This window comes from Corythoichthys intestinalis, chromosome 18 (assembly GCF_030265065.1).
Source record: "Corythoichthys intestinalis isolate RoL2023-P3 chromosome 18, ASM3026506v1, whole genome shotgun sequence".
In the NCBI taxonomy this organism is placed as follows: Eukaryota; Metazoa; Chordata; class Actinopteri; order Syngnathiformes; family Syngnathidae; genus Corythoichthys; species Corythoichthys intestinalis.
The window spans coordinates 12,399,773-12,424,533 of NC_080412.1; the positions used below are offsets into that span (position 1 = coordinate 12,399,773).

Here is a 24,761-nt window from a genome sequence, read left to right on the forward strand (position 1 = left end):
TAAGTCGACTAATCTAATAAATTTGTTCCCCCGTTTTTTTTTTGTTTTAAACTAATTTAGCAATAAAATTTTTGATGACGCTTATTAATTCACAAAAACATTTTGGAACACTTAAATTCTTTATTAAAGTACAAATAAACACGTAAATAACAACAATAAATCACAAATAAACACTGAGGTCAAATGCTGATAGCATTAACTAGTGCAAAAGAATGGAATGTAAACAGATTCAGAACACTGACTTCGCCTTTCCAACACAATTCAAACCAATTCTTTAAAAAAATATCTAGCATTAATATTATAGTATACTACTATATATAATAGAAGTATAATAATTATTCATTACTCAAATGATTTTTTCATAAAGGGTGTCATTTTAAAGCTATTCTTGGTGTAGAATCTGAATTCTGAAGTATGTGGGATCAACTTCAGAGATCGTTATTTATATGACGAACATGACTTGCTTTTATTTTGAAATGTTCACTGGAAGTACATTCGCTAAACCGCTAACCGTAAGCTTTACGCTCCGCAAAAAAATCTCTTTTGTCATTGCATGTGGTGTTAGTAATCATTTGCAAATGCTCTTAACCAGCGATTTTTCATGTTTGAAGAGTCACCTTTTAACCGCAAGTTTGCGTTTTGGAGAAAACTGCCAATGTTCTATAGCAAACCAAAAGTAGGTTGTCTTTTTTCCCCATGAGCCTCAATGTAACAATGCTAACGTTTACAGTGTTTAATATAGATTATTTCTTTATTTTGTATGTCTGAACTTTAATTCTACGGTGTGTTGATGACCAATAAACATCTGTGAAAGAAACTGTTGTCTCATATGCTATCAGCACGCATGCACAAATGTATGCGCGCACGCGTGCGAGGCAATAAAACGCAGCCATGAAAATTACCGCCCTCATTTGTATTTACCATTAGATAAATTGACTCATTGCGTATCACGACAGGCTTAGCAACTTTCATAAATCATGTGGTTAGTTAGTTAGATGGACTTCCGATCTCCCAGCTCGTAATTGTCTACTGTCGTCTTCCAAAATTACAACTGGGTGACAGCACTTTAGGTGTTCATTCACGGCCTACATGCAGCCAAGCTTAGCATTGAAGAGACAAGACACAACAGTGTACCCTCCTTTGTTTCATTGAAATAAGTCCATGTTTTGGCCACTCTGGTGCCCTTTTTTTGGTTTTGTAGCGCTTTCACCGCTTGCATACCAAGCGTCTGATATTAAAAATAATCTCCCGACCCCTTCACAACTTTAAAAATTTTCTCCTCGGATCTACACAATTCACATAAGTCACCCTTTTTACTTCAAAACTGCGAATTTTGCCGAAAGGTGAGAGATTGTTTGGGCAGCACACGCACACATATGAGGAAGAGCCATTTGCTCCCACGAAGAAGGGGGAAAGAGCTGCAAGCCTGCGTGCATATTTGTTGCTTGTGAAGCATCCACTGAGGCAACAACTGCATATAACACCACTTGTATTCTACTCTATTGTGTGTTTCAAATATTTTCATTGGTTGAATACTTGGGGCGAGTTGATGTGATTATTTTTGATGATGTGCGGATGCTAATTGATACATACTAATCGTTTGTGTGGATTCTTATTGCTGTATCAGCAGCTAGTAATAAACGCAAATTTGAATTTCTGTTATTGAAGATGAAGCCAATTTAATTAAATTTTTATTTTAGTTTCATTGTGCAAGTCTTGGTGTCATGAACAGCTGAATAAAGTCAGCAAAAAACACAGACATTCGACAGTCATTTCGCAGCTTAGCTCGGTGTCTGGCTAGGACTTAGCTCCAGCATCTTGGCGAGGGCCATACATTGAGTTTAAGGGGGCTGAAAAGTGTCATTGCATGTAATTGACTTTCCTATATATGATTTTAAAATTAAGAGTTTTCCAGTAAAATATTGTCTATAAAAGTTGTAAAACAATAAAACAACAAAAATTAATGACATGGGGGGGAAAAAAAAAGAGATATTTTTATAATGGGTCAAAATACTTTTTCGAACAGATCATGTGACCAGCACCTTAGACGCGCATTTGCTTTGCTTAGCCAAAACCACCCAAGGACCGAAGAATCAAGATGGATATACGTAATTTTTTCAATCCTAAGCTTTCAAAAGCGACAACAACGTCTGAGCAAGAACCAAGGATTGAAAATGTGGACCATGAAACGCCAGACAGCACCACTAAAATGGTGAGCAGAGCTTCAATTTGCCCCACTGAAGACACTAATTGTACAACAGAGCCACCACTGGTTTCTTGCCAGTGTAGTTACCCTCATCAAAAATTGTATCCCCTGGCCGCACACACACACATTAGTTATGAGTTATGTCTACTTAAACAATTAATTAAAGCCAGAAAACAACCACTGTTATATATTTTGGACATTGACGTTTTTTAAACTAGAGAAATTCCATACATGACTTGAATTACAGTAATAACAGTTATGGGCCACCCTACAAGTAAAAAAGTAAGACATTGCCTTTTTGTACGTTCAGTTTTTTTTTTTTTTTTTTTGATGGATGGGCCGTGTTGAAAAGCCTCTTTCATAACTACATCACCAAAACACGGAAATCCAGCTAATAAGTGCAGCGCAGTGGCTCTGCCCAGGGGATAGTTTTTGACAGGGGTAACTACATTGGCAGGACACCGTTGGGCGTACCATATTCAATTGATGACGATCTTGTCGAAAAGTATGGCTCTCCTAAGCAGCCTGATTTAGAATTTAGAATCTCCACCTATGGCGAAGACAGTACAATGATGTATAATACATGTTTTTGGATAGTTATTTGGAGATTTAGGGGGTATTTTGGGGCACTCAATGGGTTATTTCTGACATATGCTGAAATTCGGGTTACGGAACGGAACTTATCAAGGACTACCTGTAATCAGTGTTTACACTTACCTCTCCCTCTCCCTTGGCAGCAAAGTAGTTTTTTTCTGGAACATCCACCAGTTTGATGAGGTTGCACGGCAGCGGTGCGCCCACGTGACCTAAACATTGAACCCCCCCAAAAAATTGTTATTAAAAAAACCAAGCTATTTTAGTTGTGTTACATCTTCTGTACTAACAATACTGATTTATTCCTAGTTGTTGAGCATCTACTACATAGTACTAGTTCTGTACAGCAGGGGGTAGTGCTGGACTACATTTTAGTACCAGGCACAGTACCATTTCCAGGAAATGTGGTTCAGGCCATTAACTTCTCTAGGGTTAGTTGTCTCTACAGCTATTCAAAATTTGACACTTAACATTTTAAACTCTTTATAGGGCAAATGACTATTGTTGTTCATTGAAAAAACGTCATTATTAGCAATAATTATTGTGTATATATTTATTTTTATTATTATTAATAATTGCTGTATTTTTTATACTATTTTATAGAATTTTAAATCAATGTATAAATTAATTTAATGTTAATAAAAGCTAATGGAATGAAATTAAAACGAATAAAAACAGAAATACACTTAGGTTATGGTTCCCTGTGACAGTAAAGTAGTATTTTTGCACAGTATTTTACTCATTGCATGCCATTGACGGCGATAAACGTCCAATTCATTTGAACTACAAAGACTGGCCGTGAATGCTCCTCTTTCAGTGCTACTGACAGCACTAGATGTTCAATCTATTTTGACTGGGAGAGGCAAACAACATCTAGGAACTTCAGTGGCAGCAAATGAGTGCCCTGTAAGTGTAAAAAAATCTTGCATTAAAGGGTTAATGACAGTTACATTGCAAACAAATGCTAGGATCCAGACTATGACTATTTTTATGATGATATGTTTGTTATAATGGAGATTATAACTACCGTGCATTGAAAAACGTAGCATTTTCTTATTTTGTTCTTTGAAGAAAGTCACATTTGTGATCTGTTCTACAAAAACTGTTATTGCACTAGCAAGTGCTTGTCATAGAAGATCAATTTACGCTTGAATCACTGTTTAACATGTTGACTCTAAGTGCGACCAAACCACTCCTGCCATCGTTAGCCCTGTGCTCGACCTCATTCCAGCAGATGTTTGTTATTCTATTGACGTCATCGCTTCTACCTCCATTCTTTTATTATGTCTTTCTGACCTTTTGAAACTTGGATAAGGATCGAGTCACGTTGCATAACCGGCGCTCACCTGGTGTCCAGTCGCCGGGTGTGGTGAAGGTGCATCCAGCAGTGCACTCCGTCTGCCCGTACGCCTCGTACACCTGTAAGAGAAAGCAGGGATCATTTTGTTTTTACACTTAGAACAACAAAAAAATGGTTATTACTAGTGGTAGAAGGTCGAGTGCACATGACCTAAACGCTACTGGCAGCAGTGAACTGCATTTACAATCTACATTTACAAGCCAAAACTTGGGCTGTAAATGAAGGTCAGTAGGTTTGTGAACGCAAACTATAAATTAATATTTTCTTCATTAACTCATTGGCTGCCATTGACAACAATGCTCCAGTGCAATTGACGGCTATGGACGTCCGATCCATTTTGAACTCAAGGGGTGAGTTTAAACTGTAAGAAATAATTGTTTAAACTGTAATAATTACCAAATTATCTATTCTTATCGATTCATCCTATTTTTTTGGCACTCAATTTTTTTGGTCCAGTTAGATTTCATCCTCTTTATGTTGCCAGGTCAATCTTATCTGCCCAGGACCTTAAAAAATCATTAGAACCGGCCAATGTGGTAACTTAAACTCTATTGGACTATTATGTAGCCAATCAGCTGACCTTTGATGAAACCTGTAATTTTTAAATCAACTTTGTTTTTACACTTTTATTGAAGTAGAATTTTTATTTTTACTATGATTTCCATAGCCATGATGGCCTTGTTTCTCTTGCACTGTTACACTGTGACACCTTACTTGCACTGTTACACTTTACTCAATACGACGACGTGAGATATTTTAATTGTACTGTGTTCATTTTATGCATGACAATGAAATTTTTATGACGCCTCCTTGTATGGGCCAAGAGCTGAAACAGAATTTCGTTGTGCACTGCATGATGACAAATTAAGATTGTATTTTTTTTGTCACCCTGTTGGCTACCATTGATAGCGATAGACGTGCAATCCTTTGAAATGCGAGGGTGGCACTGCTCGCCCTCCCATTTCAAATGGATTGGATATCTACTAGCAATAAACTCATTTAAATTCACAGCAGAAGGATGAAAAGAGACACACAACTGGACAGCTACTGGACATCTACCATCTAACATGATTTTATTCCTGTAAAAGATTATAATCTGTGCAGCTGCAAAAATTGCACATACCTTAACCCCTACCAAAAAATATGGAATCACCAGTCTCGGATGAGCACTTACTCAGACATTTTATCAGGTAGAACTTACGAAGATAAAAAGCTTGAAAAAATAATGAATTAGATCAAAAGTTCAACTCTTTGGCATTCAGAACACTAAAAGAAATGAATAAAAACATTGTGGTGGTCAGTAAATGTTAATTTTATAGAGCAAGTCCAGGGAAATATATATATGGAATCACTCCATTCTGAGGAAAAAATATGGAATCATGAGAAACCAACAAAGAAATAACATTCAAAACACATCTCTAGTATTTAGTGGCACCACCTCTGGATTTTATGACCGCTTGATGAGTATTTTTCATCAATTTGGTGCCAACTCTCTTTAACTGCAGTTGCCAGATCATCCTTGCAGGTCGGAGCCTCGAAGTGGACCATTTTTTTCCATTTTCACCACAGGTTATCAATAGGGTTGAGATTTGGGCTATTTGCAGGCCATGGGCCAGTGTTGTTAATCTTACTGAAAAAAAGTAATTAATTATAGTTACAAATTACTTCTCCCAAAAAGTAATTGCGTTAGTAACTCAATTACCTGAATGTAAGAGTAATTAGTTACTTGGCAAAGTAATAGGTAATAATTACTTTTTTTTTTTCCCTCAAAAAAAAAAAAAAAAAAACCTTGGCCACACCATGTGAAGTTTTTTGTGAAGGTTTTTGGTACAATTGGCTCGAGCCCAATTCTTTACCCTAATTTACCCTTTACCCTGAATCAACTGTTAAAAGTTGTTAAAATTGCTCCCATTATTGCATTAGTTCCCTTCTCTCTACTTTCGACATATGAAAATTTTAAAACTGTTTCATCATTTAAAGATAGATTCAAGTCAAGATTTTGCCGATTTAGAAGTATTTTAGATAAAAAGTTACTTAGGTTCGCTAGGAAGGTTCTCTACAACAGAGCCGTCCTAAAAAGTGTACTGCTCTAAGATGGCGGCTGTCTACTAACTCATTTAGTGCCATGTCTGTCATTTTGCATCTAGTTATATCTATGTACAGTACATGTGATGATATCTACCATGTCTACCATATCTACCATAACATGCGGGCGTAGTTTGTAGGCTATCGGCTACAACATGTATTATTGGAGCTACCTAGCATCGCGTTTGCTCGGCGTCACAACTTTCTTGCCTCCTCCCTACTCCTGCTCTGCTCTGTCGTCTCGGTGAGTCCGTCTCCCTCAGACTTTTCGACCAATATAGCAACGCATAGTAACGCATGCCTTTCCGTCCTCAGTAACGGTAACGGCGTTGCCAAGATGAGAAAAGTAATTAATTGGATTACCCACTACTGAAAAAAATAACGCCGTTAGTAACGCCGTTATATTGTAACGCCGTTATTAACAACACTGGCCATGGCATTGACTTGATGAGTCTTTCTCCAAGGAATGCTTTAACAGTTTAAGTTTTGTGGCATGATGCATTATCATCTTGGAAAATGACAAACATATTTTCAATTGAAGGGATAAGAAAGCCGTCTAAAATTTCAATGTAAACTTGTGCATTTATTGAAGATTTAACCACAGCCATCTCCACAGTGCCTTTGCCTGACATGCAGCCCCATATCCATAAGGACTGGAGGAATTCTGATGTCTTCTTCAGGCAGTCATCTTTGTAAATCTCACTGGAACAGCACCAAACAAAAGTTCCAGCATCATCACCTTGTCAAGAATCAAGAATCTGCATTGGACAATGTGTCAAGAGTCAATAATCTGCATTGGCCAATGTGTCAAGAGTCAAGAATCTGCATTTGATGATGATGCTGGAACTTTTGTTTGGTGCTGTTCCAGTGAGATTTACAAAGATGACTGCCAAATTTGACACCAAATTGTTGAAGAATACTCATCCTGTCCATGCCTCAGAGACTGCAAGCTGTCATAAAACCCAGAGGCAGTGCTACTAAATATAAGAGATGTGTTTTGATTGTTATTTGTTTGTTTCTCATGATTCCATATTTTTTTACCTCAGAATGAAGTGATTCCATATATATTTCCCCGCACCTGCTCAATAAGATTAACATTCACTGACCACCACAATGTTTTATATTCATTTCTTTTGGTGTTTCTGAATGCTAAAGAGTTGCACTTTTGGACAAATTCATTATTTTTTCAAGCTTTTTATCTGAGTTTGTTCTACATGATAAAATGTCTGAGTGAGTGCTCATCCGAGACTGGTGATTCCATACTTTTTGCAAGGGGTTGTAGAAACCACCCATGTGTATTAGTGCTTCAGTGCATATGTATGTATGACCTGGCATCCTAAAGCTGCTCTGAGGAACCCCAGCACACTGGGCGAAGTTGGGGCTGCCCCCGTTATGATCATCCGTAGCCTCCCACCCAGGCTGGCCTGCAACACACGCAAACAAAGATACAGCCTTAACAATCAAATTGACAACATTCAAGGATTATCTTTGTGCTTGTTTAATGTTTTGCAAAGATGAAAGGCATTTTGTTATACAACTCGTCAGAAGTATTGAAGTGTTACCTGAATTTTGCTGAAGAAGATTTTATCCCAAACACTGTCGCTGCGAATGATGCCGTAACTGACCTCAGCGCTTTTTCTTTTAGCAGCAAAATTGAGAAGCCAGCGCTTCAACGGGGTGTTGGCCTGGCTGAAGATCTGCAGATGGCAATTCATTTGATTAATGATTAAGATCAAATTTTCAGATTTTTATCATTTTTTTGTGGCAACAACGAGCCTTCAATCTTACCTTGTCATACATGCGATTGAGCAAGCGGGGAACCACAGGGAAAATGGTGGGTCGAAGGGCCTTCATGTCGTCTGGGAGCAAGCGGATGTCGCCCTGGTAGAAGCCGATGCGCCCCCCGTGACAATAAACCACCGACTGGGGGAAACAACACAGCAGTGATGTCGGTCATGAGCGCAGCTCGTTTTAATATATTTTACCGTCAACATTTTCAGAATTCAATTTATATTGAGCCTAATGTATGCTTCCAGAAACATTAACTCCCTAGAGTCAACATTTAAAAGCATTGACTATAAATAGATGCAGTTTTCACAACAAACACTTACAAATGCTGACTGTTTCCTGTTTTTGCGAGCAAAGAATGAAATTTTTGTTCCTCAAGACAAGAGACATACGGCACCCATATATGGACTTCCGTCAGCCCACTGCTGCCAGGCAGAATTACAGTACGTGAGGTAAGAGGGGGGAAACAAAGCACCATAACAGGACCACTTCCTGCTTGGGCGCGAGGTTGTCTGAGGACACAAAGTCAAAACTCCGCCCTCTTGCAATTGAGCAATCAGAAGTTTGTGTGTGTGTGTGTGTTTGCAGTAACTTTGCAGGGCTAATAGATGTTTTCAATGACTCACAGACATGAGTGAAAACTGTCACACTACTGTAACTCACACACACACTTCTTCTATGCATTTTTCAGGGTATCATATGCAAGTGTTTAGCTAAAATGTGCTCCAGAATATCACAAATTTTAACTTATTGGCTGCCATTGACAGCAATAAACATCCAATCCACTTGAACTAGGAACGTGGCAGCAAATGAAAGAGCATTCATGCACTGCCATCCCTCCCAGTTCAAAGGGATTGAATGTCTACTTGTGACAAACTCATTTCAATTCATAGCAGAATGATGAAAAGAGCCCCTGGATTGGATATGTATCATTGTCACAGCCAGGCAAGGCAAAGAGTTAACAGTTGCATTATGCTCGCATTTGGGCTTGTCTGGCTTTCATTAATGGCCTTTTGGAAAACAAATATTTTAAAATAGCAACACTGGGGAGGCCTGCTGACTCACTAAATAGATATAATCATCAAAATGGCGCCACACAGGAAAGCATCCTTCCCCATTTACCTCAATCAGCCTCTCGAACATGTGAGCCAGCGGCAGGAAGGAAATGAGGCAATCGTCCTGGTTGGGAAAAATTACTTTCTGCAAAAAAGAAGAAATCGACACTGAAAACCAGCCATAAAAATACAATGCCGTTAATTTGCTGACTTACATCGGTCACTTTGAGGAAGCCAGAGAAATCAGCCACCACGTTTCCGTGGGTGAGCATCACTCCCTTTGGGTTTCCTGAGCGAGAGACGTTTCAGCATGAACACTTGCTTAAGATATAACTGTCTGGGAGTTGTGTGAATATCAATTTAGCATGAACATGTATTTGATTTTTGCTGTTTTCAGCAGGAAAAAGTACAATTTTGTCAAAATTTGGTAAAGTCACTAAAGTGACTTGAGAATGCCCGAAATCCTCAGAATAAGATCCAAAATCAGTAGAATGTGACCAATGGACATGAAATGACCCTGGAATGCTCCCAAATGTAAAGGAAGTGACCCATAAGTAACCCCATTTATATATGTTCTGTTTCCGCTAAATCATTCATGGTTTGTGGTTGTTATCACCTGTAGTCCCACTGGTGAAGCATACAATAGAAAGGTCCTGTGGTGAGGGCGGCTGAGGGTGGGGCAGAACAGATATATCATCATTTCATATCCATCATACTAATGAAATATGTTACAAAATAGCCTCTTATACCCTTTCATCTGTATTATTATGTCAATGCATGTTTTATTTTAAGACACAAATGTAGGTTTTGGCAAAAAATTAAATATGAAAATACATTTTGAAAATGTACTGTAAAAATTTTTTTAAAAATACATTTTTTAACTTTATTAACTAGGGCTGTCAAAATTATCGCGTTAACGGGCGTTAATTAATTTTTTAATTAATCACGTTAAAATATTTGACGCAATTAACGCACTAGGCCCGCTCAGACAGATTTAAATGTCAGTACAGTAAAAGGCCAACTTGTTAATTGTGTTTTATGGAGTTTTTCCGCCCTCTGCTGGCACTTGGGTGTGACTTGCATATGTTATGTGGCGTAATGTTGCCCTCTGCTGGCGATTCAGTGCAGCTGATTATTTGGGTTTCGGCGCGCTTTTCTGACGTGATTATATGTCGACGCGAACTCACACTAATAGACAGTGCTATTCAGACCAGCTAACGTCCGCATCCAGTATTCAGTGGCAGTTCTCATAGCCCCATCACACTGTTTGTGTCTAATACATGCATCGCTTGTGAGTTATATTCCTCCTTTGTTTATATTCATGAGCATTAGATAGTTATTGATGATGTGTATTTGAATTTGTTCACATATATAGTGAAATGCAGTTACATTGTTAGATGCTTGTGAGCTAATTGGCTAGTGCTACTGCTCAAATGGACACGTGTGTGTACATTTTATGTTATTTTGTGATTTATGCAAGTTATTGACACATTGCCTTGTTATTTTCAGTTTTACAAAAATACAAGAAACGTGCTCCTGTCAAAAAGACTTCAGTAAAGCCCATGCAACTTTGCCACACCGTCTGATTTTTTTTTTTTTTTGGAACTTATGTTCGCTATCTGTCAATTTGTGTACTCACACACATTGAGGACAGAATAGGGCCACTAGTTTATTTTTTGATTGAAAATTTTACAAATTTTATTAAAACGAAAACATTAAGAGGCGTTTAAATATAACATTTCTATAACTTGTACTAATATTCATCTTTTAAGAACTACAAGTCTTTCTATCCATGGATCACTATAACAGAATGTTAATAATGTTAATGCCATCTTGTTGATTTATTGTTATAATAAACAAATACAGTCCTTATGTACCGTATGTTGAATGTATATATCCATCTTGTCTTATCTTTCCATTCCAACAATAATTTACAGAAAAATATGGCATATTTTATTGATGGTTTGAATTGCGATTAATTGCGATTAATTACGATTAATTAATTTTTAAGCTGTAATTAACTCGATTAAAATTTTTAATCGTTTGACAGCCCTAATATTAACTCATTGGCTGAACCAAGGACATAGGTTTGCATTGGGACGGTAGGGACAAACCACTACCAACTTTTCAGGATGCTCAAATTGTCCCTATCAACTTCTAAGCCACCTTATTTGCATTAGACAATTAGTTCAGTTATATAGGTAATTTAGATTGTCTTCCCATATGTTGTAAAGATAGAATAGACCCTATCATTATTAGGTGAATTATAGTACTTTAATTATGTTCAGACTTACATTTATCCCTTTTCACTTGCTGAATGTGCCGGTCCATTTTTTCCCCCTCAAACGCACGTTTGATTGGCTGATGACTTGACACCCCAACCCCTCCTCCCGCCACACAGACGCACATGCACACTCACAGTGTCTCACACTCACACATTACAAACCCGCTGACAGAAATACAACATGCTGCCTCCTCCCTTATTAGTTGTACTGATTTCATTTTGTCTACACTTAAAGAATAAAACAATTGTCTGGGATAAAAGAAAAATTCAACTAATGCTACCTCCTCCACCCGCTTCTAATAGGAGGGAAATTAGAGGTCTGTTTTGCCCAGCACAAGTCACTGTAAGTAATGTAAAAAGACCTCAATGTTGTGGATGTGGGGGAAAGACCACTCACTTTGCTACTGAAAATCCGACCTGCATCAGAGTTAGCAAAGCATTAATCTGTGTAAACTTGCTAACTTTCAAAACTACTGCGGTCAGGCCAGGCGCCACAAGGAACAACGAAGTCAAGCTAGCCGTCCCTATTTGAATCATTGTTTGCATTATGTGCATTACCGTAATGCAACGCAGTGGCTTTAGAATGCAAGTCCCAAGAATGGGTCCACTTCAGAGGGACACTGACACGAACATGAACTGAGAGAAAAAAAATTCTGTGAAATGAAATCACACATCTGAATTTCATGAGAGAGTACTTTGGTTCGAGTCTTTTGGTAGTCTAGGATGCCTCAGATGTACATCGGTCCTAGGATATCTCAGATTTTTTTTCATGAATTGTTTCCCAAATCACATTTATATTTCAATACTTTAGTTTTAGTCAAAGGATGCTCCAGTGTCCCTCAGAAGTGGACCCATTCTTGGATAGCTCCCCATTTTTTTTAATAAAGGGACTTGCGCTTCAAAATGTTTTGTTCTTTATGAAAACTAAGGTTTGAATCGAACGTTGCATCACGTGAACCAATTCACATAAAAGTTAGTGTAAGTCAATACAAATTGATTTTGCTTTGATCATTTCACCTATCAATTAATTAGGTTCATATTCGTGAGAAATGTGGCCCTGATCCCCCGTTCAATAATCTGTTTATTAATGAATGTCCCCTCCCTAGCAAAAAGTGTACAAGCAGGTTATGCATCCAATGTTGACACCAAACCTACATCCTTGGGCTGAACGAATGTACATTCTCCCCTCCCAGTCAAAATGGATTGGACGTCTAACACATCAAATTTATTTCTATAGCTCTTGACAAAAACCCAAAAGGTCTTCAAAGTACTTTACGACAACGATAAATATAGTTCACGATAAATGAAAGGAAGGAAAGTATTATACAATGACATTGAGAAAAAAGAATAAAACAACACATCGCGATTAAAGTCAAATCAGCAACTAAGACAATTAAACAGATAAAATCTGAAAACATTAAAACCCTTAAGAAATAAAACAAAAGCAAAGTAAATGTTGAGCCCTCAAAAACCTGTTTTTCTTATGTAGTGTTAACTCGTTCAAATTGTTAATACTTACTAAAGGTTTTCGATGGTTATCTCTGCCCAGCGCCTGAGGGCAAGATTAGCACATATTTATTTATCTGAAGCGGTGTTTCCATGTAAATCGTTTCATGCAGACACAAACACACGCAAGAAAAAACAAGTCTGTCATGTTACAAGTAAAGGTGGCGATGTAATCGCAATGGCATCACAAGGAATGCTATTGTTTACAAAACTTTACACAGAATGACACATTTAGTCGCATAAATAAACTACATCTCATCATTCCTAAATTGACAAACTTGCAAAATGCAAATCTCTGTGGGGAAAATGTGTTGAACTAAGATTTTAATACTGTGAATCATGGGTGTCCAAACTATTCCACATAGGGGCGCAGTGGGTGCTGGATTTCATACCAAGAACGACACATTTTCACAAGGGCATAGGTTTGCACAGTGACAGTAAGGACAAAACACTACCAACTTTTCAGGATGCTCAAATTGTGCCCGCCAAATTTCAAGCAATCTTATTTGCATTATATAATTAGTTCAGTTCTATAGGTCATTTAGATTCCCTGTCCATTAAGCTTGTCGCAATATGCAATAATTCCATTTATCGCACCATAAATAAAAAAGAAGGCCGTAATTTTTCCACTGCAAATTTATCGCCTCGCGTGCACGTGCGTGCGTGCGGCAGACGTGCTGTTAAAAGTTCAGATTCCTTGTTACCAACTGCGCAAAACATCTTCGTTCCAGGTCCGGCAAAAACTAGCGCCGAAACCAATCGTTCCCATTATATCCTATTTTTCAACGTATACTGGCCGCGTCAGTGCTTCGGAGTGACTGCAGACCATCTACGGCGCGCCGGTGTTGTTGACGTGTGGGCGCTCCCATCAGGAGTGACATTTCACGCGGGGCGGCTATTTTTCGGCACAACGCCAGATATTTACAACGTAGTCCGCCAAAACATTGTTACCGACTTGGCTGCTACGAACAACCTCGCTTTGACAACGAAGAGCTGAATGAAATTAAGAGCGCTGTGCTTCAAACTCGTCCTGTTTATGAAAGTCGATTGTCATATGCTGGTGTTGTGTAGTAATGAGCAGACGTGACTTAAGCGGCACTTACTAACTTTTTTAATGCGCGCACACACTAGATATCATGAAATGGCAAACTAGATGTGCTACGTCCCATGCCATTGGCTACGTGAGCCCAGAGTGATTATGGGACAAGTAGTCCATATACTACATCGATGAATTCTAAACTGTCATAACTGAATGGAAGTTAAGAAGGCCAAATCAATCCATACCAGTGACTATAGATAATGTTGCAAATATTGTTAATTCAGTACGTGACACAGATGGATTCGGACCACAAATAGGATGTCTTGCTCATGTAGTAAACCTAGCTGCTAAGACAGCTGTAGCAATCAACATTGTGCCCTGCCTCATTTTACAAACAGTAAAGATTGTTCTCAGCACTTTTATGATTTTTTTTTCAGATCAGTAAGAAGTAAATAAATAGTATAACATAAATATTATGCACTAAATTGCATGTTTATATGATGGCAATTTAATTTTTGCTCATTAGCAAAATCAGCACTTTTATGATTTTTTTTTTCAGATCAGTAAGAAGTAAATAAATAGTATAACATAAATATTATGCACTAAATTGCATGTTTATATGATGGCAATTTAATTTTTGCTCATTAGCAAAAAAAAAAAAACATTACAGAGCATTAAATGTATTGAATCGGATCGAAAACCGTGTCCCCCGTATCAAAAATCGTACCGAACCGTGACTTAACTGTATCGTTGCATCCCTATGGAACACCATTGCAGAAGCTATGATGGGAAAGTTTTCATTAGTCTAAATGCTTAAGTAAAGTGCTTTTTTTTCTTTTTTTTTAAAACCCATTTTTATTTATTCTGTGTTTCTGTGCGGTATCAATATTGTTGTCTTTTACTTAAGAGGCATGGTCTATTGTTTTCAGTTGTGATTTCTTAAAAAGTATTTTTGAATTTAAGAGTAAATATTTATTGCGTTTAAATGGGTGTACTTGATCTATTAATATATACTGTATTCTCACTGTGTTATTGTAAATTGGTTTAGAAAAATTGGGGGGGGGGGCGCAGTAATATCGCATATCGCAATAATTTATTAAAATAATTATTGCACAATAAAATTTGTTATCGTGACAGGCCTACTGTCCATATGTTGGATTGATAGAATTGACCCAACCATTATTAAGTGAATTATTCTCATTATGTTTGGACTTACATTTACCACTTTTTCTTGCTGAATGTGACGGTCCATTTTTCCCCCCTCAAACGCACGTTTGATTGGCTGATGAGTACCCACCCTCCTTACTCCCTCTCTCAACACAAACGCGCACACACAACCTCGACAGAAATACATGCCGCCTCATTCACCCCCTTCGAAGAGGAGGGATATTAGATGTCCTTTTCGGCCCGCAGCAGTCACTGTAAGTAATGAAAAACGACATCAATGTTGGTGACGGTGGCGAACAAGCCACTAATTTTATTACTTACAGTCCGCCCTGCATCAGAGTTGTCATAGCATTAAACTGTGTGAACTTGTTAACCTGCAAAACCCAGGCACATTGCAAAAATACACCTCCTTAAAATGAGTTAATTTTCATTTTTTCAGTATAAATCTACTAGAAAAAAGTGAAATTATCTGCCAGTGCTTCAAGAAAATTTTATTCAGATGTATTGAAATAAGAAAAATAGCTAGCTGAAAGTAAGACTGACAGACTTATTTATGGTCCAATTATAAATTTGCAGTATTTTTTCTACTGTAATCATTAATTGAACTGTGAGAAATATAGTGAACTCGGCGGGGAACTATAGAACCAGCAAAACGTGAGCAAGACGCTGCTTAGTGAGAGATCCCAGGACACAGTCCGTGTTTCACAGGAAAGTGTTGACTGTCAAAAAAACGCATGCTGCTTCTTTTCTTCTTGTAAATGGCCTGGTTTAGAAGGAAAGAAGGCTAGAGCATGTTGTGACTTTACACTTTAGAAACCAAATACCTATTAGTGCATTCATTCATTCATTGAAATATATTCATTTAGTTTCTACACCATTTATTTAAAAATATTTTTATTTGCAGTTTTTGCAGGCATTATTCTCAGATAATCATACATTAATCATAATCGAGATAAGTTTAATCCCAATTAAGATTTTTTTTTTCCTAAATTGCTCAACCCACTGATGCAGTTTAGAGATGAAAATGTGGGGAAAAAGATGAAAGAGACAACCAATTGAAGCAACGTATTACTCTTGTGGTGAATGACAATTCTCGCAGTCGGACATCCGGGCATTAATGGCATCACCATTCACAACAAAGCGTCGCCATATTGAAATGGGGGCAAAACACGAGTCACAAGCAGTTGCTCTGTCGTGCATTGTAGTACAAACGCATTGAAATTTTGTCTTATTTGCGGTCTTTTTTTCCGTCGGAATGACTAAAAGTTGCCGTGTTGCGAGTTGTAACAAAAGGAAGAGTTAGGAGCCGAATTTGAAGTTCTTCATTCTTCCTCGTGAGAACAAAAGGACAAGCGATTGGCTAAAAGCAATCAATCGAGGAACAGTAAAAGAAGACGGTTGTGTGGACCAGGCACATTTACATTTGTAGCGGACATTTTATTACTGGTGAGTAAATTTTAATAGATTTTTTTTTTTTTTGCCCCAATTAGCTGCTAGGATTCAATAGACTAGGCAGGGGTTATTATTACCGGAACCGACAACTCGCAATCTTTTGGAGTGAACTGCTCTGATCGGTCAATCGGTATATGATTGGCCTGGTAGGAATTGGTTATTTTGCCATGACGTGTTCACGGCTAAATAACGCTTGGAGGCGAAATACCAGTTACGGCAGAAATAATCACTCCGTATATACTACCAGTTTTCTTAGTTCCACACAGTACATATTCCACGTAATTGATAAAGGTCAACTTACTGGGTGACTTTATGAGGTAGTTGTAGATGTTTCCGAACTCTACTGCAGGCAATTCCTTTGGATTGTTTATCCAGCTATCAGCTGCGACTTTGTATGGGCAGATTTGAAGGCCAATACATGCTAATTTTAAGTTGTATCGCCTCCTCGTGTCTGTCGGCAGTGACTCGTGATAATAATAAGTCATGTTTAAGATGTTTTTATGAAAAAAAGACGCAAAACACAGCTGAAATATATGAATTTCAGACAACGTTTGTCTACGGATGTTTACCTGTGCGTGCCTCCATCTCAAAATGGCGACATGTTGCTATGCGAGATGACATCATCGTGACATCCCGCCGACCGCGAGAATGTAGCCTAACATGTAGTTCCATGTATAGGTTAAATAGTATCTCCCCCCACGTCCTGCGCCCCCACAAATAACAAAAACATCCACTGAAAATTTCCTTTATATGAAGCAATGGGGAAATCCCCTATTTTGAAAAATGACTTTCTCCCATGAAAACAATAATTTTAACTCCTTTCATTTTAAGTAGGAAACACATCAGCATATTCGTGGAAAATGTAGCCCTGACCCCCGTTCACTTAATCTGTTTGGTCTTATGAATGTCTTTTCCCCAGCAAAAAGTGTACATGCAGGTTATGCTGTTATAGCGTCCCTACCAATGTTGAGACAAGGAGTGGGAACCTCTTGGTACCTCACGATACGATACGATTTGCGATACAAAGCTAAGGATAACGATGATCTGACGATATGGCAATACAACGATTATCGATACACTGGTCAGGAAATCATTCTAGGATATTCTACAAACAACTAAAAAACAGAAAAACAAGCTTCTGCTGTGAATTGGAATGAGTTTATCACTAGTAGACGTCCAATCCATTTGAACTGGGAGGGTGGCAGCGAATGAACGATGTTCATTCGCTGCCATCCCTCCCACTTCAAACGGATTGAACGTCTATGGCCGGTAGTGGCAGCCAATGCCATGCAATGAGGTAATTTCGGGCCATTTAAGGTCATTTACCTGCTGATTTTCAGTTACTTCCAGTTGATTTTGGGGTATTACATGGGTCACTTCCCGTTTATCTTGAGTTACAGAACAGGAAGTGACCTGGGAATAACCCAAATGAATAGGCAGTGACTCAAACTCAGCCTGTAAATGCCCTAAAATGAACAGCAAGTGACATGTAAATGCCCAGAAAATCTGACAGAATGATTGAATGCTCTGGTTTTGAATGAACAAACGTTCCCAGTCTAAATGGATTGGGCGTCAAGCACCATCAATGCAGCCTTAGAGTTAACTGAGACACTATTGTGGTGGAAGATTTTGGTAGCAACTTGTTGGTTCATTTTTATTATTTTTTTTTTTTTTTTTAGACATCGACACTGTAGGAGCCTAAATAATGGTTTAGGTAATTATTCTTGTTAATTGTGAATAATTTATTTTGATTGTACGGAACTAGTTTGTGACGTTTGACGATGTATGCGGAAGTGGCCGTGTGTGCGATAGTTGCGTTAAAGAGCATACGACAGGAGAAAAAAAGTCTTAAATAGCATTATTATGTGAATTAGAATCATATTTTGAGGCGATTCGACTATATACAACAATTTATCAAAGCGCAGATGACGAGAAATTAGTCTTTTAATCTGCCGGTTAGCCACGCCTACCATTATAGGGCTCAAGCGTCCCCAACAGGTGGATGACGTCAGCGGGTGACTGGGCTCATCGGTTTTACTATACAGCCCATTGAGGGGGAATTATTCAGAACGAGGAAAACGCGACGAAGAGAGCCGCAAAATGTCATTGTTTGCGTCTCTCCACTCCAATATTTTTACCGGATATTCTTTTTATCCAAGTATTTTTCCCCAATAGACAAATAAATGGCTTGAGAAGGACCAGTCAGCCGTCGAGGGGGAACTATTCACAACAAGGAAAACGCGACGAAGAGATCTGCAAAGTGTCATTGTTTCTGTCTCTTTACTTCAATATTTTTACAGGATATTCTTTTTATCCAAGTATTTTCCCCTACTGCGAAATAAATGGCATGGTCATGACAAATAACAGTCTTGTGCTAAATGGAATATGAAATAATAAAAAATGCACTTATTCAGGACGACATGGCAAAATTACCGTAATTTCCCGAATATAAGGCGCACCCGTGTATAATGCGCACCCCAAATTTACTTGTAAAATCTAGGGAAAATTATTGTACTCGTTTATAACGCGCACCCTAATTTTAGAAGAAAACAGAGCTTGTGTACAGATACAGAGATGTCATTTTACTGACTGGTGAAACACAGCACAAGCATAGCACATTGGTAGTTCAAAACATTACCGTAAACTGACAATATTTACGGTAATAATATGATTTGACAACTTCTCCAACTTACCAGAATCTAGGAGAAAACAAAACAGATGTGACTTTTCTTTTAAAGGCTGCTGTATAACTTGCTCGTTTCCTCATGATGAATAAATGTTTCTTCCATGGATTGATACGGTAAAATGAAAGTGAGAACGTAAGTCGGAAATCCGTGAGAGCTCATAGCTGTCAACACGACAGTAACAAAAGGAACTATTGTTATTTGGGTTTGAGTTTCCCGAGGGACCGATATAGTTGACGGACACAGGAAGTGTGTGTCCTTACATTTGTTATGGTCCGAATTGCGGAGCTGCAATAAACGTCGACTCCAATGAGTTCAAGAAACTAAATTCTGTGCTTTATGAAGAGTGAAAAAAGCAGAATTTAACACAGACGAAATCATTTGGCCGATTAGAGTGAAGTATTACCGAAACAAAACGGTGACGTCACGTACCGTAATGGTCGGCAACGGGTCGCCGCATACGTTTCTTCAACACAACGTGGCCGTGTCAATGAAAAAAAATCGGTTTATATATATATGTAATACATATATATTTCTGTCTCCATCCATGTACCCGTTTATAATGCGCACCATGAGTTTACAAGTTGATTTTGGGGAAAAAAAGTGCGCGTTATATTCGGGAAATTACGGTACTCCATAATGGTCAAAACTTTCGACTTCACCTTTACTGTCGCACCTCCCGAACGATATTTTATGACACCTAAATCGGACATATGTCATTTCCCTTCCCCGGCTTCGGAGAATGTAAACAAACCAAGAGGCGTGACAGCTAGCTGACATGCTAACCCGAACCGAGTGATGTTTCAAAGTCTTCGAAGCGGAAAATCACACATAACTAGCCCGGATTATTTGACATGACGACTGGGTTGTCGATTGTCTTCGCGGATCGGCAAACCGCCCAGCGGAGAGCAATTTACAGCTCGTTCCCCAGAGGAGGGCGGCTGCAGTTGTTGTGCAGCTAACGTGTAGCTAATGTGCACGAGGAGAGCTTTTTACATGCCAATCAATGATCAAAAGTAAGTAGTCCTTTATTTAAAGAAAGTTTGTAGTGTTTACTTTGTAATCGATGTATTCGTATTTGACATAATTCAAAACAAGATGTTTACTCACTTCCTCGTAAGTCCAATGGTCCCACAGTAGTAGGGTTTGTTTTGGCCAATATCCACGGTGAATGGGAACCTTTTGAAACTCCAAAAAGGCGCACACGCCTCTCCTTCATACAGCAAGATTTTTCTGCAGCCGTTTGGCTGGCATGATGTGAAAAATAAACGTATTATTCCGAAAAATCAGCTGAATCCTTAGTCCTCATACACAACAGTACGCTGTATAGTGAATAGGACGCCTTCACCCGTAAACGTCACAGCGCCCTCCTCCTCAATGCAAGACCGAAGCCGGAAGTCACTCATTTTCATGGCGCGGGATTAAAAAAACTAAATAAATATAGCGATCGCTTCCACACACATCCAAGCGGTCCATATTATTCAGGAGCATAAAATACCGCGTGTGTTATGAAATAAACATGCTTTTTCGTGTCACATACACTTTAAGGCATAAGCCAGAGAGAGCCACACAGTTTTTCGACTCCTCTATCTCTCCATATCTCCATATCTCTCCACTCTCTCCATCGATCTCTTTATGTTTTGGGATTTTTCATTTCCTCATTCTCTCATTTGCTCTTTTGTTTGCGTTTGGATTACGTTTTGTTGGACTAAACAAACGAACTCGAAGTCTTTTTTTTGGGCCGCTGTCCAGCGGGCTGGTGAGGAAAACAAAGAAGAGAGCGTTGAGCTGGGCTCTTTACGTTTTGGAACCTACGGACACCTTTTTAAAACAATATCTCGACTCTTGGCAGGAGCATATCGATAACCCTTTGGGATACAAAGTATCACGATATAGCACCATTTCGATATTTTGTCCCACCCCTAGTTGAGACCAAACCTACACCCTTGCCTTTTCACCAATCTGGTGTCTTACAAGTGATTATATTGATTGCAGTCAGGTGTGGCTTGTTTTAGCAGAAACTTCATCGGTTAAACTCTGGTTAAACTGTCCATGCTCGATTGGTAGGAAAAAAATCCAGCACACACAGCGTCCCTTGAGGACCAGTTTGGACACCCCTGCTGTAAATGCTAATGTTGCTGAGCATTCATTTTACCAATATATTAAGTGCTAAAGTACTGTAGCCCAATGTGACTTCCATGTGTTACCTCCACTTCCTGCATGGCCTGCACGTGGACACCGCAACCACGTCCGCGCTCCACAAGCGCGACATCTAGGGCATCCATGAGGACGATACGGCGCAATGGTGGTGTCTCTGCGCGTTCCACATTAGTCAGCAACACTTGCGCCTTGTCCACCTTGTCGCAGATAACCGTAGAAATCTCGGCTGCAGAGACACAAATAATATCGACTCACACTTCATATTAAAGCCTGTGACCAGTGCTTTATTGATTGTCATTCATTTTGTCATCATTTTTGCATGGGATGACAAATTGAGCAAAAGTTGTTTTCCCATTGCATCAACTTCCAAAATCTCGCAATTTAAATTCAATTTGCAGCTAGCCCTATCGATTCAAGGTAATCACGAGTGTTTGCGGTATCTTCAGTTACTTTGTCAACACATCCTGGTGTGCTGGTCACGTGACCAAAAATTGTATTTCTTTTTGAAGAAAAAAAAAATCTGAAGTTGTCTTTTTCCATTGTGAACATTTCCTAAACGTCATTATTAAATTTTGTGTTTACCATATCGAGTCATACAGTGGTATGAAAAAGTATCTGAACATTTTGGATTTTTTCACATTTCTGCATAAAATCCCCATCAAATGTGATCTGATCTTTGTCAAAATCACAATGATGAAAATACAGTGTCTGTTTTAACTAAAACCACCCAAACAGGTTTTTATATTTTTAGGAGGATAGCATGCAAAAAATGACAGAAAGGGAGAAAAATAAGTCAGTGAAGCCTCTGCCTAAGGAGACTTAAAGAGCAATTGAAACCATTTTTTACCAAACATTTTAAATCAGGTGTGTGCCTACCACTGATGAGTGGTTTAAAGCTGCCCTGCCCACTATAAAACACACACCTGGTAAGACATGTTTTGATGAAAAGCATTGTCTGATGTGCATCATGGCTCGGTCAAAAGAGCTTTCTGAAGACCTGCGATCAAGGATTGTTGATTTGTATAAAGCTGGGAAAGGATACAAAACCATTTCAAAACGTCTGGATGTTCATCAGTCGACAGTCAGAGAAGTTGTCTACAAATGGAGAGAGTTTGGCACTGTTGCTTCTCTCCCAAGGAGTGGCCGTCCACCAAAAGTGACGCCAAGAGTTCAGCGAAGAATACTCAGAGAGGTAAAAAAGAACCCAAGAGTGTCTGGTAAAGAGTTACAGAAATCCCTGGCATAGTCCAATATCTCTGGGCAAACATCAACTTTATGTAAAACTATGGCCAAGAATAGTGTTCATGTGAGGACGCCACGGATGAAGCCAATGCTGTCTAAAAAATCATTTTTGCTCGTTTAATGTAGGAAAAAAGGCAATTGGACACTCCACATAAGTTTTGGCAAAATATTTTGTGGACTGATGAAACCAAAGTTGAATTGTTTGGATTTCACACACAACGTCATGTGTTGAAGAAAAATGGAACAGCTCACCAACATCAACACCTCATTCCCGCCGTGAAGCATGGTGGAGGGAGCATCGTGATTTTGGGCTGTTTTCCGCCTCAGGGCCTGGACAACTTGCAATCATTAATGGAAGAATGAATTCAAAACTTTATCAGCATGTTTTGCAGGAAAACCAGAGGCCGTCTGTCGGACAGTTGAAGCTAAAAAGAGGATGGATGCTTCAACAAAACAATGATCCAAAACACAGAAGTAAATTAACTTCAGAATGGTTTCAGAAGAACAAAATACACGTTCTGGAGTAGCCAAGTCAAAGTCCAGACTTGAACCCCATTGAGATGCTGTGGCATGACCTGAAGAGAGCAATTCATGCCAGACATCCCAGGAATCTGATTGAACTACAGCAGTTTTGTAGAGAAGAATTGGCCAAGATTAGTACTGATCTATGTGCCAGACTGATCCGCTGCTACAGGAAGGGTCTGGTTGAAGTTATTGCTGGCAAAAGGCGGGGCCACAAAATATTAAATGTGATGGTTCACTTACTTACTTTCCCCCTTCTGTCATTGTTTGCATATTATTGTCATTAAAATATGAAAACCTATAAATGTTTGGGTGGTTTAGGTTAAAGCAGACACTTTTTTCATCTGTGTGATTTTGACAAAGTTCAGATCACATTTGATAGTGATTTTATGCAGAAATGTGACAAATTCCAAAAGGTTCAATTACTTTTTCATACCACTGTACTTAAAATTAAAGCTACTGACCAGGGCTTTCTAGATTTTTAAAAAATATTTTGTGAACATGTCCTAATTTGATGACGCAATGAAAAAAAAAGTGCCATCTTTTTTTTTTTTTGCAAAAATGGCCACTTATACATATTAAATCTTGTGTCCTGTTCTTTCCAGGAGTTTAATTATTAGTCATTAAGTGCTGTTGTTTGAGTGGAGAGGCGGATTACTGTCTTACCAGTGTTGATGATGAAGCGTATGGCATCAGGACCTAGTGTGTCATACAGGGGCACCACCACCATGGAGTATGTGTAGCAGGCCAGCTCCGCGATTATCCACTGCAGCAAAAAAACAGGAATGATCAATACATGTGATAACCAGTTGAAGGGGGATTTAAGACAGGGAGTGCAACCTCGGGCCGGTTCTGAGCAAAGACCCCAATGAATTGGTCCGGTCTGGCCTTGCAGCCCTGGTGCAAAAGGCCCGATCCCAGATGCTCGGCCCGGGACGTCACCTGCAGGACCGCAAAAACGGAATGTCGATTTGGTGTCACAAAGACATCAAACTTCAATCTCACCTCTTTATAGGACATCCACTTATAAGGCTGATTGGGAAGACGTGAGCCCAAGCAAGGCCCATCACCTGCGAGGAAGGACCACGTGTCAATCACCACAACAACCAAACCATATGAACATGAATCAGTTTGCAGATTTGATAACGACCTGATATATGGAGGCCTCGTTGGAAGACCTCGTACATTGTCCTAGCGTCGTCGTGGTAATGAGTCAGTAGCTTAGAACTGTCTCCCATCATGGACCTGCGACCCCCATCTTCATGCTATACGAAAGGGGACCCAGAAGGAAGGTAACGTAAATCCATGGCAACCGTTTTTTTGAGGAACTTTGAGGTAGAGATTGAAGTATGTGATGGAGCACCATCCTGCTGCAGCTAAGACTTGTTGATATTTCAGACTATTTATGTTGCCTTCCACCATGCAGATCTCTTGCACACCCCCATACTTGATGTAACCCCAGACCATGATTTTGCCACCACCAAACTTCACTGTTTTTGAGTGAATCTTGGATCCATGCGGGCTCCAGTAGGTCTCCTGCAATGTTTGCGGCGACTGTGGTGCAAATCAATGAAAGATTGATCTGAAAAATCCACCTTTTGCCACTTTTCCCAGCAT

At 39.0% G+C, this 24,761-nt stretch overlaps 1 protein-coding gene across 1 annotated transcript in view; it reads right to left on the reverse strand.

The window, feature by feature from the left end:
• Window positions 1-24,761, reverse strand: part of acsl6 (acyl-CoA synthetase long chain family member 6) — a 35,611-nt gene that overhangs the window by 2,124 nt on the left and 8,726 nt on the right. The window contains exons 3-16 of the mRNA XM_057820843.1: window positions 24,295-24,409; window positions 24,150-24,214; window positions 23,985-24,086; window positions 23,811-23,910; window positions 21,428-21,606; window positions 12,892-12,924; window positions 9,705-9,756; window positions 9,304-9,377; window positions 9,156-9,233; window positions 8,034-8,168; window positions 7,808-7,942; window positions 7,574-7,669; window positions 4,147-4,219; window positions 2,924-3,012 (exon numbers count right to left, since the gene is read on the reverse strand). Coding sequence (XP_057676826.1) covers window positions 2,924-3,012; window positions 4,147-4,219; window positions 7,574-7,669; window positions 7,808-7,942; window positions 8,034-8,168; window positions 9,156-9,233; window positions 9,304-9,377; window positions 9,705-9,756; window positions 12,892-12,924; window positions 21,428-21,606; window positions 23,811-23,910; window positions 23,985-24,086; window positions 24,150-24,214; window positions 24,295-24,409 — 1,326 coding nt within the window. The remainder of the gene's footprint in view (window positions 1-2,923; window positions 3,013-4,146; window positions 4,220-7,573; window positions 7,670-7,807; window positions 7,943-8,033; window positions 8,169-9,155; window positions 9,234-9,303; window positions 9,378-9,704; window positions 9,757-12,891; window positions 12,925-21,427; window positions 21,607-23,810; window positions 23,911-23,984; window positions 24,087-24,149; window positions 24,215-24,294; window positions 24,410-24,761) is intronic.